Genomic DNA, 19,890 nt, shown 5'->3' on the forward strand with positions numbered 1-19,890 from the left:
TTTTTAGTATTTTATAGGCAGCAATTGTATAAAAATCAAATACTTTATTGCATCTTTAAAGCTTGGCAGAAGAGTCGCACAAAGACCACAGAGCTTATTTTTTAGTTTCTCCCTGTTTTCTGCTGCTAGCTTAGCCAAAAGCTGCATATTGTTCATGTTTTTGAATATCAAATGCTTATTAAAAAAGGAACCTCCAGGATGACATGACAAATAAAAAAAATAAAAATATATTTTTTATGTAAAACCAATTTGATTAATGTGGACTCTCAGTACAGACCATTTATTTTTGTGCTGACAACAAGCAGAACCTAAAGAAACCCATACCTCCACCAGCCTGACAATGTTGACATGGTCCAGTTTCTTAAGGATGGCTATCTCTTGGTAAACTCGTTCCAAAGGTCCAAGGATTTTAGGCTGCTCTCCTTGAGCTGCCTTTGGTCCTCTTGGAGGAGGGCGACCTGCAGAACGCCCCATACAAAATGACAAAATTAGATCATTTAATCACGATATGCCAAAATATAACATTATATTGTAAAACACGGACTTGACATCTGATTATGTTCTTAACAGGTATCACATTTTCTTTCACATTTGTTTTTTTTTTTGATTGTTTGTTTTTAGTACTGATTTTCACAACTTTAAAAAACTAGTTCCCCTTCAACTCAGTTGGGTACTTGAATGTTGTCTCCACCAAGGCCAATGTTGTTTCTCTCAATATTAATATAAATAACCCAGAAATGCACCAAAAATAACAAGTCCTCCCTTTACCTCAACATCAGTTTTCATCAAATTTGGCTTTATGGGTTTTATGAATTCTGAGCTGAAGTAAATGATCTTTAAAGCTGAGTTAGTCTTCTTTGGGCTTTTTAAAAGTCACATCAAATAGGAATTTTGTCCAGGTTTTTGTATCCTTATATGACATATTTTCAAGACAATGTACTTGTGATTTTTGTTAACAAACTTTGTAAACCCTCAAATATTGAATTTTGGGTGTGTTTTATTTAAGTCAGAGACCTAGAAGTGCTGTCACATCTTTAAGATGTTAATTGCTGTTTGTCAGTAAAATTACACAAAAACATTCAGGATGAATTTATTAAAATGTAGTGAGATGGAGTGTAAGGACATTAATGGGCTATTAGAAATTGGACATGATTGAGTTTAAAATGATAAAACAAGACACTGATCTTGAAAAGCAGTCAAATTTAGAGTTCTTGTGAATCAGGTCATGGTGATCTTAGGTTTATAAGATTGACTCAAAAAAAAAGAAACATCAGATGAGGTGAGGACACTGCAGGATAAAAGGAAGGCAATCAAACTTCTTTCTTTGTTTCTTAAAGATGATAAATGTCCAAGTATTCTTCTGATAATGACAAACTGGTTGCAGATGTATTTTAGTTATTCACCTGTGGATAACCCCTTTCTTCTGTTTTTGACTCTTTTTCTATTTAATAGAACACAAAAATAAATGAAGACTTACGTGGAAAACCACACTGCTTCAGTAGCCTCTTCTTGGATAACACCTTCATGGCCTAGGAAAGGAAAAGCTGATTGGGATCAAACATAAAGCAACCACACACAGTGAATCAATAGCACATATGAGCTGCAAAAAGGAGTAAACTTTGCAAGCATTTACAGAAATAAAAACAAACAAAAAAATAGACTGGAAATTTAACCATTAGGGCTACTTCTAATGCAGCGCTGTAACACAAACATATGTGAAACACAAAAACTATAGGTCCAGTGTGTTTTATACCTGTGCTCATTTTCTTTCTATGAGGTCAGGCAAATCTATACTGGCCCCACAGACACTGAGTCTTTTATATAAAAAGACAAACGTGTGTGTGTAATTGTTTTTTGTCACTTTTTAGGACCTTTTCTGGTATAATCACCTACCTTGTCAGGATCTGTAGTCCTTATGGGGACCAAAACTCAGCCCTGATGTGGTGGAATGTCATTTTTTAGGGGGTTAGGGGTTAAGTTTAGGTAAAGGGGTGAAATGGTTATGGTTAAGGAGAATGGCACTTTGCTGCAACTGCTGGAGACTAGTTGACGACTTTAAATTGCAAGAAAATTGGCAAATTTTCAGTTGCGGGCTCACTTAAGTCGAGCAGCTTTGTTTTGCATGGCCAAGTTATGAAAATCACGGCCTATTTTCATGTGCATGGCTTGCAAAACTGCATTCTTAGCCGTGCAGATTATTTTGTTGCCTACCTCTGCCCACTTTCTGTCAGGAGATCATCTGTGCAGGTGTCAAAATACAGCTCTGGTGCTTTTGAGTTATGGAAACAAAAATCTAGACAGGTTTGATATGGTTTTGAGACACCTATGACAATTCAATCAACAAGAATGTGAGACTCATGCAAAAAAAAAATTGAGAACCTCGCGAACATTTTGAGAATCAATCAGGACCTCAATCTTACACAATGCTGTTCACTAACTGGTTGAAACAGTCACAGCCCAGTGAGATACTACGGTTAGGGTTAGTGTTTCGGTTAAGCTATAGAAATGTCCTAATAAAGACATAAATACAAATGTGTGTGTGTATGGCTCAGGGGCAAATAGTTAAAAATTAATTATGTTTTGTTATTACGGAAGTTAATCTAAAACCGGAAAAACCTTACATTTACATCATGCAGGACATTCTGTATCTTGCCTGCCATCTTTGTGATTTTACTGTTTATGAATTCATGAAAAAGCTGGAACATGTTCTTTGTCTTCAACACAGAACATGTTGCTGATGGAAGCTCAGTGGTTTTTGTTGTCGCCTATGACTGTACGGGAATCAAGTTTGGTGAGAAGCAGATCCTCCTCTTTACATAGTTTCCGTAACACCCTACCTGTGTTTATCGTGGACATACTTATTAAAATAAACAGCTTCCATTTAAATAGCTGAATTCTGCCTGCAGAGGTAGCTGAAGGTGAATCCTCACAGGATTTAGTCAGTGAACATTTAAAAATAATACCTGATTCTTCAGCCAACCATAACTAGAAAACAAACACTAAATAAAATATAATCTGTCCTCGGGTTCAGGATCAGTCATGTACTGAGGAGTTAATGTGGTTTTGATCAAAGGAACATGCAGCAGGAAGATGTAACGGATAAATACGATCCTGTTATTGCCTCACTGTGCCTCGGAGCATTCAGTCAGGCTTCCATCACTCTCATCTTCAAACTAACAATGTTTTACAAATAAAAACATACTCCTGTGCAACACCTTCAGCTTTCAAAGGAAAGCAAAAAAAAATAATGTTATGACTAAAGACTAAAAGAATGCATGATGTGAGCTTTACTGAATTCATTCAGGCATGACTAAAATGAACGAGAGAACAGAAACATTTGAATAAAGGTGTTGTTTAGTTAGATACTAACGCCAACCAGATCATGAAGCAAAATATGCCAAAACTACTGTGTGGATCAATTCAGACATGACAAGAAGCATGTTGTATTTCTGGCGTATTATTTCAAAACATTACATGTTTGAATAATGGAATTGTATTTACTTGGCTCGTTGATATCAAACAATTTTATGTAGGAATCTGAACCATGCAAACGCAGGAGAGTGTCAAAGGACATAATGTTAGGTCTTAGAGCACCTTTAGGTTAGAATCCTTAAGATTGAGGTCCTGATTGATTCAAGTCATTTCCAAAACACATAAATGAGCAACAGGTACTCAACTTGCAGCACAAGCATGTTTTCTGGGGTTTTTTTTCTAAATGCAGTGCAGCTGGTAATGTTTGCACACACAGTTTTAGGTATATTCAGACCTATGATTGGAGAGAGAGTTTCTCATCTAGCGATAAAATGAGATGAGAAAACTGCTTCTGCTTTTAAATGCAAATACAGGTAACTATTAATCACTCTTATTTTAACATGGTCATAATGTTATTTTGAACATGTGAGTTTGGAAAACAAAAATTTACAGCAAGTATTTCACACAAGACACAGGAAAACACCTACGAAGAGGTCAAAGATGTTTTGAAATGCAAGCACGTCTCCAACAATGACAAAAAACAATTTAATCTAATTACTGCATGTAATACAGCACAGTTATTTTACATTAAAACCGTGAAAAAAGTGCTGATAATATAGATTAGTGCTGCTGTAAATATATAAATACACACATTCTTGTACATCCTGCTGTGTGTGATATCTGCGCACACTCTACGTGGGCTCACACTGTCCAAAAATCCAAATCAGTATTACATGTTTGAGTGGCAGGCATTAAAATCCCCTCCTCCACGCTGCCATTAATCATCTCCTACACTGCTGATTCCTGTCACTCTCCTTCGGAGGCATCTGTTGCTTCAGTCAGCCTGCAGTGACCCACAGTCTGTTCAGGAAGGTAACATTTGTGACCCTTCTAAACAGTCTACATCAAAAATGAGAAGGCCTCTCCCACCCCCCCACCCCCCACACTCTGAGTCAAAAATAAATGTAGACGGCAGAGAAAATTAGAGCAGTTTAAAGCTAAACTTGAAGGTGATGGGAAAAACAGAAGGAAGACAAAGTTCTGAAGTTTGCTTTTTGTGACTGTCAGGCTTCAGACTGATCGCTCTGCTGGCAACCAAAAAATGCAACACTGTTGTCCCTGTCCATGATATCCTAAAAAGGAAATGCATTTTAAAGGACAGCTTTTCACCAGTGTGGAAACTGGTAGGCTGATGTTGAGTGCTTGATATGGGGACAGATGTTACTTTTTAGATTTTTAATCAAATGTTTTCCTAGAGGCTGCATATTTTAGTCAGAAATAAACCCATGATCTCTGCATTAATATCAGAGCAAATAAAAAAAGTGTCTATAATTACTATGCCGATGCAGGCCGGCATTGCACTAAGTGAATCAGCAAAACACCCTCGGTTCCTTAAACTTTTCATGTCACACCCTTTTTATGAGAAAGTAAAATTTTCGGGCTCCCAGCCGCAACAAGTAACATGATTAACTTCAACTGAAAGAAAAAAAAAATCAAGCTATAAGTATTTTAGATTGTCCAAAAAATTGTCCATTCATCCATTATCCGCCACTTGTTCCAGAGTCAGGTCACAGGGGCAGCAGCTCGAGCAGGGAATCCCAGACATCTCTTTCCATAGCCACCTCTTCCAGGAGGATTCCAAAGCATTCCCAGGTCAGCCGAGAGACATAGTCTCTCCAGCATGTCCTGAGTCTTCCTGGGGTCTCATCAGAGTTGGACATGCCCAGAACATGAGGCATGTTCTGGGGAGGCATCCAGGTGGCATTCTTACCAGATGCCAGAACCATCTCCACTGGCTCCTTTCAATGTGCTCTACCCTGAGTCCTTTCCAGATAACCAAACTTCTCAACCTATCTCTAAAGGGTCCAGCATACTCCATAAGAAGTCACAAAGTTGGTTTGCGGTCATGTGGTTGTGAGCCGTTCGTTTTCTTACATACCTTTCATCGTCAACGAGACACTCGGCTCAGACGGGTTTCTCAACTCTTCTGTCCTTGTACAGATTTTTGCTTCCCTTACTGCGTACAGACGTGTTTATTAAACCAATTGAGAAAGTACAAACAGTTTGGCATTTGCAAACATGACGGTGCACAATAATGAGCAAACGAAGGGAACGTGTCACTACGCTTCCCGGCCGAGGCACACTTCCTTCCAGCCACCACAGCCACGAAGAGCCGCCTGTCTCCGCTCGGTCTTTTTAAGTTCATAGGTTTATAAGTTTTGTTGGAACAGTTGTAAAGACGGCTGTAATTTCTAACATCCTCCAGCTGCTTCTCAGCGGCGCAGTAGAAGCAAAATGACTCTATTAAAGCTGATTGGCTTTTCCACAGAAACATGCCCAACCTCTGACCAATTACACAACACTTGTGTAAAAAAAAGTTTGACCCAGGCCTTGTGTCACGAAGGGACGGACGAAGCTGCTATGCCCAATTTTTTGTTTATGACCCAATTTTCATCATGCCACCATGAAAGCCGACTTTGTGACTTTTCATGGAGTATGGAAAGACCTTAAGACACTGTGACTGAGACTGCAATCGCAGTCTCAGTCTCAGTCTTTCGGTCACTACCCAAAGATCATGACAATACGTTACGGTAGAAATGTAGACCGACCGGTAAACAGAGAGCTTTGCCTTAAAGCTCAGCTCCCTCTTCACCACAATGGACCGGTACAAAGTCCGCAACAATGTGGAAACTGCATCAGTCTGACTGTTGATCTCACGCTCTGTACTTCACCTCACTTGTGGGCAAGACCCCAAGATACTTAAACTCCTCCACTTGAGGCAGCACCTCAGTCCCATCCTAGACAGAGAAGTCCATCTTTATCTCTGTTATTCAAAAATAGATAATGTGCTGAGAGAAAAATTAATTATAATGCATTAACCAAAGCCTGTACCTCCCTGGGCTGAGGGTGTTGGCAACATAGTACAAACAACATTTGCAAAGGGGTTTTCAAAATGTTTGAGGGTTCTCAATTTCCTCATGAGTCGGAGGACCTCCCTCCTTCTTATGTTGCAGGAATTTTGAACATATTCAAAGAATTTGCGCAACAATTTTTTTCCTCAAAATAGTCATAGTTGCTGTGGGCATCTGGAATCCTTCTCAGTTTAGTTTCCGTAGTTTTAGAGTGATAGAGCTGTTTTTTTGGGTTTTTTTTACAATGTGTAAAAGTCCTGGCAAATTTTTGTCAAAATCTTGCTGGGAATTTGAGCAAATGTGTCGTTCAGTGTGATTTCAGATGAAATTTCACATGTATTCCTGCAATTTTGTGTCTAACTAGTCCCAAAAAGTCACAGCGCAGAGAGATACCACCTTAAACCCTCAGTTTTCCTCCACAGTGAGATGAGTTAATGGTATGTACTCCACAATTTTAGTGTCTATACACACTAAAACAGGCGTAACAGGAAGGCACAATTACCTGAAAGCCAGCCAAGCCAATAACATTAATTAAGAACGATTATGAATTTCATACTGTTCATCTTTCAAGTAGACCGGATGCATTCAGAGAAAACTACACAATTACCGGCCCACAATTTGCTCACCAAGTCAGTTTGAGGTGCATCTTCTTTTTTTTTTTGTTTTAAAGATCACAGCTTTTCCTTTTCAGCCAAGAGTAGGGCTGGGCGATAAATCGATTTTATCGATTAATTCGAATTTTCTCTTTATAAAGATTTAATTTTGGAAAAATCAGGATTTTTTTACTCCTCCGAGTGCACTCTTTGGGGCTTCCGTAGTTCGGAGTTCACTTCACCCCGCCCCGCCCGTCCCTCGAGACGCACACGACACGACAATATGGAAGCTACCAAAGATGATTTACTTCCAAAAAAAGGCACAGTGTCTTCTGTTATCTGGAACTGGTTTGGTTTCGCAGCCTCGGACTTAGAGCAACAAACAGCTCGCTGCAAAATCTGTTTGAAGGCTGTTGCTAGCAAAAGCGGGAGTACGACAAACTTGTTTCAACACTTGAAACAGAGGCACTCTGTGGAGTGGGAGAGATGCTACTCTTTGCGACAAACTCAAGCTAGCAGCAGTTCAAAAAGCACCGCCAAAAGACAAGCTACCTTTTTTTTTCAACAAGATTTTTTTTTAGGCCATATCGCCCAGCCCTAGCCAAGAGTAAATAAAACAAAATGCACTGGTTTACTGTTTTATGAAAATATTATATTTTTGATTTCCTTTAATTCACAAGTCATGCATGCAAAAAGAGAAATGGATTAAGCAACAAAAGTACTTCAGTGGACTAAGGCGTTCATTATTTTCATAAAGCTGGATTTATGGGAGATAAAAAATAAATAAATAAAGACATCTGGCAGTTTTCAACCCAACTTAATAGGTTTCATTTTTTACACTTGATTGAGAGCAAAAATGACTTTATAAACAAACAGATATTATATATAAAAAGGTTAAAGTGACAATAAAATGAATTTGCAATGTTATCAGGACTGCACCATAGTGTCATTTGTACTTGTGTTTGTTTCAGGTGTGTAAAATTCCTAAATTTCCTAATAAAATACACATAATACCTTCAACATGTGCATGTCTTTTAGACCACATCATCATTCCTATCAATAGTCAAAGTTGTTGTGAGATCTCGCTTCGTCTGCGTCCTCGTTTAACCACTGTGTTGTTTACAGTTCAGCTCCAGTGCATTTATAAGCTTTCATTTTCATATTGAATTGTGTTCATCTCTAAGCTCTAACTCGCACCAGTTCAAAAATACATCTTAAACACCTCCAGAGCTGGCAGCTTAAGGCAGCACGATTCATGCAAACACTTTTTATTGTTATTAAAGCTACGGGCAGCTTAGTCATGTCAAGGCATCAAACTGCTTACATGTGGAGGTTGCGGGGCTTTTAAGAAACCAAATCACCTTTCTGGTAAACACCTAAAAATGACCTTGGATCATATCCAGATGCACCATTTTATACTGACCTCAAAGCAGCAGATTACACAAACCAATAGCCGCACTGCTTTGAGAGAGGATACAAAGGATACTTTTTAAATTACATTAAAAATGCAATCCTATTGTCGACTTTCCTCCCAGGTAACTGATTCCAAGGGGATGAATCTCACTGCTAGGCAGGAGGGAGTAAAAAAAAAAAAATCAATAGCACTGGTCTCCTGTCTAGACAATAGAGGGTGAGAGGCTCAATAAAATCTATAAAGATCCCTCTGACTGTGAGGAATTTCAACAAAAAGTTGCTGAAATGTAAAGTGACAGCACAGACTTACATAGTGTTTGTCATCATCCTCATTGTAGGCCAGCTTGACCACGCCATAGGAGCCCTGCAAAACAAGAACAAAACCCCTACATGAACATAAAACACAGGGTTTGATGCTAAATGTTTTGGTTCAGTTCCTGAGTGAGCAGAACTGCTGAGAGACAATTAATATTCTCAAAGCATCACTTCTGAGAACAGATGGTAGCATAGAAATTACACAATGTGTTCAAGGCAGCACAGTTTCCATTCAAGAACGTTATTTTTCTTTGGCAGCACAGAATGGCTCATTCCCCAGGATTCATTTAGTTTTCTGATATCCCTTCTTTCTGATAAATAGAAAAAATTAAGTCACAAAACAGCAGAGAGCGAGAGATGACAGATGTTCAAAGACAAGTAAAACAATTATGAAGTACAGAAGTTTGGAGACCCTAAATTGAGAGATTTTTTTGTGAGGTTACTGCATCAGGTTAAAGCTCCCTACTGATCATGAAAAAATATCTGCTAAAGAAATACAATTTTGATGCACATTTTCTTGTCAAAAGGTCTAATGGTGTCTGTGTTGTGAATGAATTCTTTAAAGCCCTAATAACTGTCAGTATATGCAATTTTTAAAATACTTTTTGTTGCAAATTTTTTGCTTATGTGTATCATCTATGATAAAAATCACCACTAAATACACATCATTTACTATCAAAGGTCTAGTAGAACTTGTAATAAATAAGTGAAATCAGCATTCAGGTTTTGTTGCCAATCATACAATCATACATTGTTTGTTTACATTAGAACATTGATGAGTACACTTCAGAAAGTCTCACTGATGGATACCGACTCTGTAAAATAATCCCTGGATGTAAACGGAGCCAGAGGGAGACTGCAGTGAAGAGCAGGCACGTCAATTTGAAAGTGAAAAGGTGAAGTTTTTCTCTCTTCTTCTAAAAAGCAACAATTAAAAGCTGTAAAGATGAGAGTTGACAGAAGTAAAGTCATTTTGGAGGAGGAAATCAAGAGGTGGACAGTGTTGAAGCAAAAGTTGGAGTTAAGATCATATGCAAATGAGCTGGGCTGAGATATTTCAAACTGATTGTCGAAAGTAGTTGTAAACAAAGGTTAAGAGTATTTGCTGTTTTCAAATGCAATTTTTACAAAAACCTTGATGAGGTTGAGTTACAATCATTTAATGATGTAAAAATTGTGTTAGAAGCCTAACAATTAAAAACAAAACAACAACAAAAAAAAAACATTGTAAAATCACAAATTATGACAGCTATTATGGCTTTAAGATAACAATTGTTTTCTGGTTTATAGTTTCTTCTGTATGTGTTTGGAGTCAAACCATTTTAGTTTGTGCTATTTTAACCATTTATTTACCAAAATGTTTGGCTCGATTGGGAATAGTGTAGGTGTAGGTGACTTGGTCTTTTACAAGTAGCTCGCAAGCTGAAAAAGTAAAGGCACCTTGGTTTACATGGTGTTAATCTAGCCAAAAACACTAAATATTTTCTTGTTTTCTATTTTAAGGGAAAAGTTGGTGTTTTTTTTAAATGGGAGCCTCTTTCACAAAACACTTCTACATTATAGCTGCAAAAACAAGCCTTTTATTAATTATGAAGCCATTCCTATAGGACCAATCGAGCTGGACAAGTCCCACAACAGTATGGAGTATAACTCAGCAATGCTGACATAGATTGTCACAGTCCAAACCTGCATCACGTCTGTCTGACATGTCCTTTCTAAACCCTGCTGTTGGATGGTTGAACAGATTACCTGTCATCACTATATCATCACATGTGCTGTGATGCCAGCTTACCCTTTCTTATACTGATTGTTTTGATTCTGAGAAAATTGATTACTGAGGGTAAAAGGGAGAGGTCAAGTTAAACCTGTATATTAACCATTGTTATAGGTGCTAATGCAAAAGAATTGAAGCTGGTATGTTTTGTTTCCGTCACAATTTCCAATTTGCTACTCGTGTTGCAATTTTGGGAAAAAACCCTCTAGACTTCAGAGTGCTCACATCCAAATTCGTGTTGACTTCCACTGTACCTGAGCTAAGAATTTTTTCTTAAAAACTGTAAGTGAAGGGTCTTTTTAACTTGTCACGTCTCCTGCTTAAAACCTTGCAGACACTTAAAACCAGACACTTTTGCCACTTGAGGTTCAGGATTTTTTTTAAGAATAACTAATTGTTTTCCCTCAGTGACTGTTTGTTCAAGGCCTAATTTTTGCTCTGCATTTCTGTCTGTTTGTCTCAAGAATGTTGTCAGAAAGTAACAGAGACAGGTGTGTCGTTACCACGGTGACCCTTAATGAGCCAATGGCAGCAGTTTCTTTTTATCTTGGTTCTCTTTGCATTTCTTATACAGTTTATATGTCCAAATGTTACCATTTTGTCCCTTTAGGTTACTACAAAAGTAATCATTGAACCTAATCATTACTGGGCTTTAGAGAAAGAAAGAGATGGATGTTGGATTTTTGTCAGTAGCTGCAATGGCACTCATTTAAAGAAGTTTTCTACTTTAATTATTTAACATGTTAACTCTAGTATCAGCCTTGCTGTTGAGCCTATTCTCACTACACACACTTGATAAAATTCTTGATGTATCACAGTGCTATTCTGGTTTCATAAATTGAACACTGCATGATTCCAAAATAAAAGCTTTCCCTTTTGTTGTCCCTGTGACTCATCCAACCATGTTCTGTATGTGGGCTGGAAGGTTTAGTCAGTAAAAAGAAACATTCAGCAGCACATTTAAAAAACAAAACACACATTTGAAAATGTGCAGAGGAAAAGGAAAGGAAACAGAAAAACTCACCTTTCCAATTTCACTCTTCAACTTATACTGGTTCAACTGGATACAATCCTGGGAGGAGAAGAAAAGATAAGCACCTAATTATTGGTACAGTCATGATTATCAGTAAAAGTGGTGTTTTTAACATCTAAAGCAAACTGTGTTTCAGAAAGGAGAATGTTCCTGCTGAGTGTGTGCGTGCTTCCACGTGACCTGAAAGTCATTTATTTCCGAGGTGTAGGTAACGATGCAGTCTGTAGTTTCTGTTTACTGTCTGCAAATCCATTAGGGTGCTGCTGCTTAAATGGCTGATTTGCAGTTCCATAGCAACCACGGGTACACCACCGAGTCAGCGACACAGAGCAGACCACAGTGGGATACAGAGTGCGGCAGGGAAGAGAGGCGAAGTGAGAGTTTGATGGTGGGAGCATTTCTCAGAGTTGAAGACTGCGACCTAACGAGCTGAAAGTGAGCAGGGGTTTATGAGTGTGAAGATGGAGGGGACGAAGCTGCAGAGAAAGGAGGCTGAAAGCTGCTCTCTGGTTACAGCTGGGGGTGGTCATGGCTTGTGTTCCAAACCAGAGCCTGAGGCTTAATACTGAAAGCGTTTACTGGATGAGAGGTTGTTAAAAAGTGAAGATGTAATTAAAGGCCTAGCATGCTTTGAAGGAATACATATCACCCAACATCTCTCACGCCACAGTTTTAGGATAGGACCACCTTATGTTGAGAAATGAAGAAATTATAGTCATTCTGATCAAACCATGAAAATAACATTATACAAAATCTCAAGCGATGTCTCACACGATCTGTTAGTTGTGAATGACTCTCAGCTACTACCACACCAAATTCTAGGTCCATATTTGTAAAGTTCACTGAGGTATAGACTTTGTTGTGTTGGCTAAGGTTGATTAGCTGTGGTGGCCATTTTGAATTCGGTTCACTCCCAAAATTAATCAGTTGAAAATGTACAGCCAATATTTGTTCTGAGAATTTCATTGTGATCTATCTAGTGGTCCATGAGATATTTTACTAATAGCCAAACAAGACCCACTCCAACAGGTAAGGCCAAAGTTTAAAGCATAGATATTATGTAATGTGTTGCACTCAAAGTAGGGGACGATGCACAGCTACAACCCCAAATTTTAGCTAAGCATCTTTCAAATGAACATAGTTGCAGCCATTTTTGTGTCATCTAAGGTCAGTTGAATGTTTCATTCATCTTAAAGTGGGCTGACTCCAAAGGTTATTCAGTTGTAGATGTACATCTAATGATTACTTTGAGAGTATAATTACAATCTTTCCAATGGTTCTTAAAATATTTTGCTAACAGACAGGCCCATTTGACTCCAAAAGTCAAATGCAAAATTTTAAAAACAGATCAGTTTACATTTGATGTATTTGTTTGGACTGAATTTAAGCTACTACCACACCAAATTTTAGCTTTATATATATAAAATACACTGAGTTACAGGCATTTTTGGGTTTGCTAAGATCACAATGCTGTGTCCGCCATCTTGAATTAAAAAATAAAGTCAGCTGTAGATGTCAGTCCAATGATTACTGTCCGAAAAGTTGATTAGAATTAGTTCTGTGATATTTTGCCAATGGTAAAGACAAATTCACACACACAGACGGGCAAATACATGTTCACTCTTTCGCCTTTAGTGGCAGGACTCAGAGTACACCATGGACTTTTTGATGTTTTAGAAAATAGAGAACATACAGGCAACATGCACACAGGTAACATGCTGGTAGTTTGTGCTTGATACAAGATGTGAGGACTGGAAGTACTAGGGACAAAGATTTTAACAAAGAAAGGACAAAAACAAAAACTAAAAGATGAGGGGCTTTGGAAGGCAAGTGCAGTTCTAGAAAAGGAATGCTATGATTGGCTGGGGAAAGATAAAAAGAGTAACAGTTTTGGGGGTTTGAAGGATAAAAGCAAATGTAGAAAATCCATAAAAGACAAGAGCTGCAGGAGGGAGTGTCTGAGAGGACTTCCACTGGTTTCACAGTTTGAAGGCATTCGTTCAGTGGAGCCAGCACAGCAGATAACACTCTGTCAGGGCTAAAGAAGGACACGCACAAAGTCTTAAATACATCTGTCACACACAAACATGTCTCACCCAAAAATCAAACTCAAATACTTAGCCGAACCACAGTGAATCTTTAAAGAAAAGCTTTTTTTTCTTCTCCTACTTTCATGTAAGACTCCTTACATTAACAATGGAGCCCCAGTTTTCACTCAGCATGTAGCTCCCCAACCGCTCATCTTCCTTCTCCCCTCAAACTCTCTATCTCCCAAAGCTAAGCATGATTATCAAATACATGACTGACGGTTTCAAATCAATGTTAAGGCTTTACGATAACAAATGAGCTTACAAGCCTAAAGAGGATATGGTTTTAAAAAATTTAATCGAAAACTTATCTCACCATCATTGAAATTTTTTAACCAAAATTAGAATAGGAAAAAACCCTGAAAGAAAGCACAGCCCACTGCAGTGGAAAATTGTTTAGTAAGGGTGTTGGCGTGTTTGTGTTGAAGCAGCCCTATTACTATTTGACTGGTAATCTTCTATTTTTGTCACAAGTTGCAATTCACTACTCCTACAGCTTTGGAAAAACCCATCAAACAATACATCAAAATGTATGGCTCAATTAGGAATGCTGTACAACAACAATCTGGTAAAAGAAAAAGAAAATGTGATGAAGTCACATTAACTTTTCATCTGTCTCAACTTAAACATTTTGTGAGCTTACACTATATAAACGGAAGTCCCAAATTAATATTGGACTTTAGAGAAGAAAGTTGATGGGTATTGAAATTTTGGTCATTTTGGCACCCTTTAAAATTTCTTCAGAGATTTTCTAGTGTTGTTTCTCATGCTCTTGCTTTACCAAATGGTCAAAATCTCTCTAGGGTTTAAAGGGTTAAAGGGTCTGGTCACTTTTGAAGTAATGTTCTGACAAATGGTTCTAAATATTTAGTACTTTAGCAGGCATGACATCAGTCACAAAGGACAAAGAAAAGGGCAGAAGACTTCCTTCAAGCTAAGCTAATGGCTAGCGAAATGAGGGCTTGATTTTTAGTCTTAAAAAAAACCTTTAAAATGCCGTATTGGTGTGAGAGAACTAATAATAAACCTCAATACTTTTGCAAGACACTATTTCTTTAATTTGTCACTGTTTTCTCAATATAACATCTGTTACCACACAAATGTAAGTTTAAGTGCTGAGGACTGACCATGTATATCACCTTGTTGGTGCCGAGGCTGCAAATGTATCAGTCCACATGATCAACATGTCTATTCAGTCAATAGGTTGGTCAACTACTGGACTACTAATGCATTCAGCAAAATACACAATCTATCTAATCAACATAAATACAGACAAACAAAGCGTCTCCACTTCATCATGTTGTTCAAAACTGAAGCCAGGTTTTAGATGTTTCTCTGCTTTTCAGCAGGTCTTCGTGTTCTGCAGAAGCCTGTCAATAACTCATTCCAATCAAGTGTGTCAAAGCAGAGAAAAATCTAGATGCTCCTTATTGTTTTGTTGGTTTTTGCATTTGACCTGCTGCCCCATTAGCTTTTTATATGTATTAAATTCCTTATTTTGGGCACCTAGTCCTTTGGGTACTATTTCTCCATTCTATGACACTAAATGTATTTAACAATGCACATATGAACAAACAGCAGAGAGGTAGGAACTATGTGAATCAACAGTTAATACCTGAAAAAGATTATGTGAAGTGTTATCCTATATTTTAGTCAGAAAAATATCCTGTTCATTTATATGGAGGGACAGGACTTAAAATTTTCACTGCAGCCAGCCTAATAAACTGGTGACCTCAGCTTTCGGCTATTATACTATTTATAACTATTAGACAGAACATCACTTAAAAAATGAACAGACTGTCCTTGTAATATACAGCTAGTCACACATTAGAAAAATAATATAGTTTTATCAATTCTGTTATAAAATCTAGGTAAATGCTTCAGTCTTTGTCGACCTCTGAGTACTGCAGGATGAGTGAAAATGTTTGCCGACTCTATGCTGCAAAGGATTAGTCTGTATGCTTAGTAAACAGGAGATAATTTATGTTAGTGGCTCTACAGCTTTCCCTTTTGTTATGACAATACCAGTGGTGACTTAAATAGCTGAGTGCTCTTATTATCATTCTCCTCTGTATTATTGCACTCCTATCCACATTTGGCACATTAGTCTATCTGTTCTCCTAGCCTTGCCATAATCCCCTATTTTCTCTGGATTATCTTGATCCATACTTTAATCCACCAAATGACAAAGTTATTGTGTTAAAAACTGAACAAAGTTCCCACAGTGAAAAAAAAAAAATCTGTGTAACATATTTACAAATCAGGGTATACAACTGCACTAGATGTCAAAAGAAACAAGATATATAATTATTGTACCGCTGGTTTTATGTGGGACTTTCCAAACTATCAGTGAATTAGTCTTTAAAAAGGATTAAGATACCTGGATTATTGATACTTATGTTCCCATTATCTTAAATGTTAGATAACTTACTGTATGAGTGGCATATATAAGATTTCTGTGTAAATCTCCGTACAAACTAAAGTTACTCATAGAAGAAACAAGTTCCTGGGCATATGTATATATTCAACTCAGGTTTTTAAAAAAAAGACACAAGTGATGTTTGTGCAAGCAGAAAATGTTGCCATCTCCCTCTGTGGGGTGTCATTCTGCAGATCCAGAGAGAGAAGTGAAGCATAACCAACATAAATCCTTTTCAGGGGCTCAGTGGGAGAAGTATAGGAACAGACACAATGACAGGTCTGTGCATCTGTGGCTGCAGTCTGTTAAATTCAGAGGGCTTCCACTTCCTGACAGATCCAATAAATTTTTAATGCTCACTCTTGACTTGAAAAATGCAAGCGGATAATAGAAATCCAGTTGACAGCCACTGTCAGAGGATACTCCTGGATTTCAGGAGCCAACGTGAAACAGACAATACTCCATGATTGCAAATGTATTCTTTCTGAGTGGTACAAATAAGATGACTATTACTGCTTCCTTAAAATGAATAGTTAAAATGTTAAACTATTACACTTGTTCTATTCTTTTTGCAAGAAACTAGATGAGAAGCCAGTTAACTCTAACATGGGGGTTAGCTTAAGGGGTCTGCTTCACACGTCTTTATAACCAGTTTGCTTGTTTTTGTTTTCACACTGCCAGTATTGTGGTTTTTCGATGTCTTTATAACTATGTTTATGGGGTCTTTTCTAGCTTGTGCTCCAGAGTTGGCACTTTCTTAGCTCAACAGGAAGCAGTCACTACATATAGATGAATGACGTATTTTTGTCTACTTTTGTTGTATGAAAGTAAAGCACCTTCTCGTGATGCTGCTATGTTGTATTGTTGGGAGTCTGCGCACTCAAGATTTGGGGCTGAAAGTCCTGTCAACACATCTGGGCGCTATTGTGGTGTTTTTGAAGAACCAAATAACTAATTCCATCTAAAAATACTGAAGAAAAAAATTTAATATTGGAATAACAACTATTTGAATTAACAGCATTTATGTCTGGGGGGAAAAAATATGTTTTGTATTTTTATTTTTCTGTCAGGAATTGGTTCAGTTCCACAAAATGGGCGAACAAACCAGTTGGTCTTTTAGCACACCTCGGGTCATTCATAAAACACTGATGCATGCGCCCATGTCCCGCACAGATGGGAAAGTTCAGAAATATATAAAGGTGCATCAACATGTAGAGTCTTAATAGTTCAGACTAAAACCTTGAACTGAGTTCTGTCTTGGACAGGAAGCCAATACAGAGAGATCAGAAAAGGTTTAACACGGGAGCGCTTGGTAGACATAGTTGTTTCGTCTGATCTAAGCAGTTTTGGAAGTTTATGAAATATCTACAATGTATGGACCTGCCTGGCTTTTGTTAAGTCATATGGATGACTGGAGAAACAAACCTGATAGCAGGTTCTGTCCTGCTGCCCTTCCTGTTTACAACCCTGAAAATCGAGATCTGAATTGCAGGTCAAAACAACACAACTCCTTCCCATGCATGACCAGAAATGTGACGTCAGTTTTGTTAGGAGACGGGGTTCGTGAGCCCGATGAGGACGATGAATACAAATCAGTCTTAACTATCCTTATAACCTTTCAGAATCACTAGAACTATTATTCAGAGTGGTTCCCTTTTTCAAGGGCAAACCTTAACACCTGCCTCATGTAAAAGTGATTGGGTGTAAATATATCTGTGTAAGGCTGTGTCACATTATGTCTTTCAAAACAACCATGGTATATGTTTTCGTGTGACAAAGAAATGTCATCTTGTAATATCAATAATATGACTATATTTCATATTTGCATATCTGAAAGTAGCAGGTCACTGTGGAAGCATACCTCCTTCACCAGCCTGATTTCTCCACAACACGCTGGATAATTCAATCTCATGTACACAAACAAATACACAACTTCAACTGCAATCTTTTTTATCTTTTCACAAGAAGGAACAGTAAAAGAGCTTTTTTGTTTTTTTAAGCCATACAGAAGCAGTACTCTGGCCGACAGCACCGCATGCAAACTCTGCTCGTCAGAAATTATTTCTGCTCAAGTTTTGAAATCTCCAGCTATTTTGAATTGAACTCTGGCAATCTGCTGTGGAATACAGAGCTCACAGCTTGAATCAGCAGTGAGCTCAGCATCTCCCTTTGGTCTGAAAGGCCCAAAGGCCTGTAAGACACATGAAACAACCTCTGCCAGTGCACTGCCATTCGGTCAGTAACAGAAAAGGAAAGCACATACAAACCCATTCCAAACATGTGCCAAAATGACTCTTGTACATGATTAAAAACTGAAATTCATTCATCATTATGTTCACATTTCCCCCCACAATTTTTAGATAGTGCTAGCTAAAATAAGAGACTTCGGGCCAGAGTACAATTTAAATGATTTAGGTTACTATAAAGGGGCAGAAACTCATTTTATATAGTCACACACACACACACACACACACTGATTTCACACATACTTACCAACTCAACCCTGTGACTGCATCCCGTGCTGACTCAGAGGCGTAACAAAGGTGGGTAAAATGTAACCTACCATTCCAACTCGGTCATTTTACATTAATGCGAGAAGGTGTTTCAGACCCAGCTTTAAACTACAGGTAACATACGAAATGCTAAAAATAGCACATCACAACCACATTCAAAATGAATGCCCTAGGATTCCTTGAAGGAATGTGGTCTGTTAGGTCAGCTAGCGCTCAGAGTCTGTTGACAACCACTTTCAACTACTACTACACACAATTTTAGGTAATTATCTCTACATTTGACTGAGTTATAGCCATTTTTTGTGTCAGATAATGTCATTTGGCTGTGGTGACCATCTTGAATTTGGGTGAGAGCAAAAATTAATCAGTTGTAGATGTACATCCAGTGGTTTCTTTCTGAAAGTTTCATTAAAAACTGCTCAGTGGTTCATGACGTATTTTGCTATCATACAGACAAACAAACACAAGCAAAAATATTATTGGTCGCTTTTTGCCTTTCAGCAGCTGGCAATTTTTGAAGTTACATTCTATTAAATTTTAATTTAAAATGTGCATTTAAAATTAAATTTATCAACAGAATGTGAAGGTACCACAGATATTCAATGCTGAGGATGTTTATGTAGTTTGTTGTTGAGGTAACCATGTTAGAGTATGTTAGTGCTGGCCACAATGTTGGACAGAGGTCAGTGTGGTGTCTGTTTTCAATCTCATAATGAAAGGCAAAAGAAGCAAAGCTCCTGAGAGATAGTGTTACTTGTTTTTAAGGCTACAATATATCGAACAGCAATGACAAAGACCAGAGTCAAACTGAATGCAACAGTAGCTGATGCTCCTACAGAGCCACCCTCAGACAGGCCTAAAGATGAAACAGTTAGCAGAGGTGTCTTTTTGGCTTTCACACAGACCGCTGCTTTCTTGTCGCACTGCAGGCTGCTGTCTGCATCAGTTGACAGCTGGGGATGACGCCCTGATGTTTGGGCACAGAGATCATGATGCAGGCCAGCTGTGAGAGGATTTCTGTGCCTGGTTCTGTGTCAGATTTAGGATCATTTGAGTCTGTGATAAAGCTCAAATATGTGCCAATTACAGTTAAATTAGCTTCAGGTTTATTCAACAAAAATATCAGTGATGGTTCTAGTGCACTCAGAATGCATCAAGTCGTTGTTTTTGACAGCTTTGTTGAAGCCTGTTCAATACTGGGGTTGTCATGTCACTGTTTCCCTAAAAACTCTGAAAATCACACACCAAGGAAGGTCTTACCAGAGGTCTGACATTGTTGGATTTTTTTTTTTCCTGAATGAAAAGTAAAAAAAAAACACTACAGGAAGAATACTTTATTTTAAAACATATGCAACATTAA

At 38.0% G+C, this 19,890-nt stretch overlaps 1 protein-coding gene across 3 annotated transcripts in view; it reads right to left on the minus strand.

Annotated features, from left to right (window-relative positions):
* Positions 1-19,890, minus strand: part of camkk1a (calcium/calmodulin-dependent protein kinase kinase 1, alpha a) — a 91,487-nt gene that overhangs the window by 30,586 nt on the left and 41,011 nt on the right. For all 3 annotated transcript variants that reach the window (XM_017412690.3, XM_017412691.3, XM_025005173.2), the window contains exons 3-6: positions 11,503-11,550; positions 8,700-8,753; positions 1,478-1,529; positions 325-458 (exon numbers count right to left, since the gene is read on the minus strand). In XM_017412690.3, coding sequence (XP_017268179.1) covers positions 325-458; positions 1,478-1,529; positions 8,700-8,753; positions 11,503-11,550 — 288 coding nt within the window. The remainder of the gene's footprint in view (positions 1-324; positions 459-1,477; positions 1,530-8,699; positions 8,754-11,502; positions 11,551-19,890) is intronic.

The sequence above is a fragment of the Kryptolebias marmoratus genome, linkage group LG13 (assembly GCF_001649575.2).
Source record: "Kryptolebias marmoratus isolate JLee-2015 linkage group LG13, ASM164957v2, whole genome shotgun sequence".
Classification (NCBI taxonomy): Eukaryota; Metazoa; Chordata; class Actinopteri; order Cyprinodontiformes; family Rivulidae; genus Kryptolebias; species Kryptolebias marmoratus.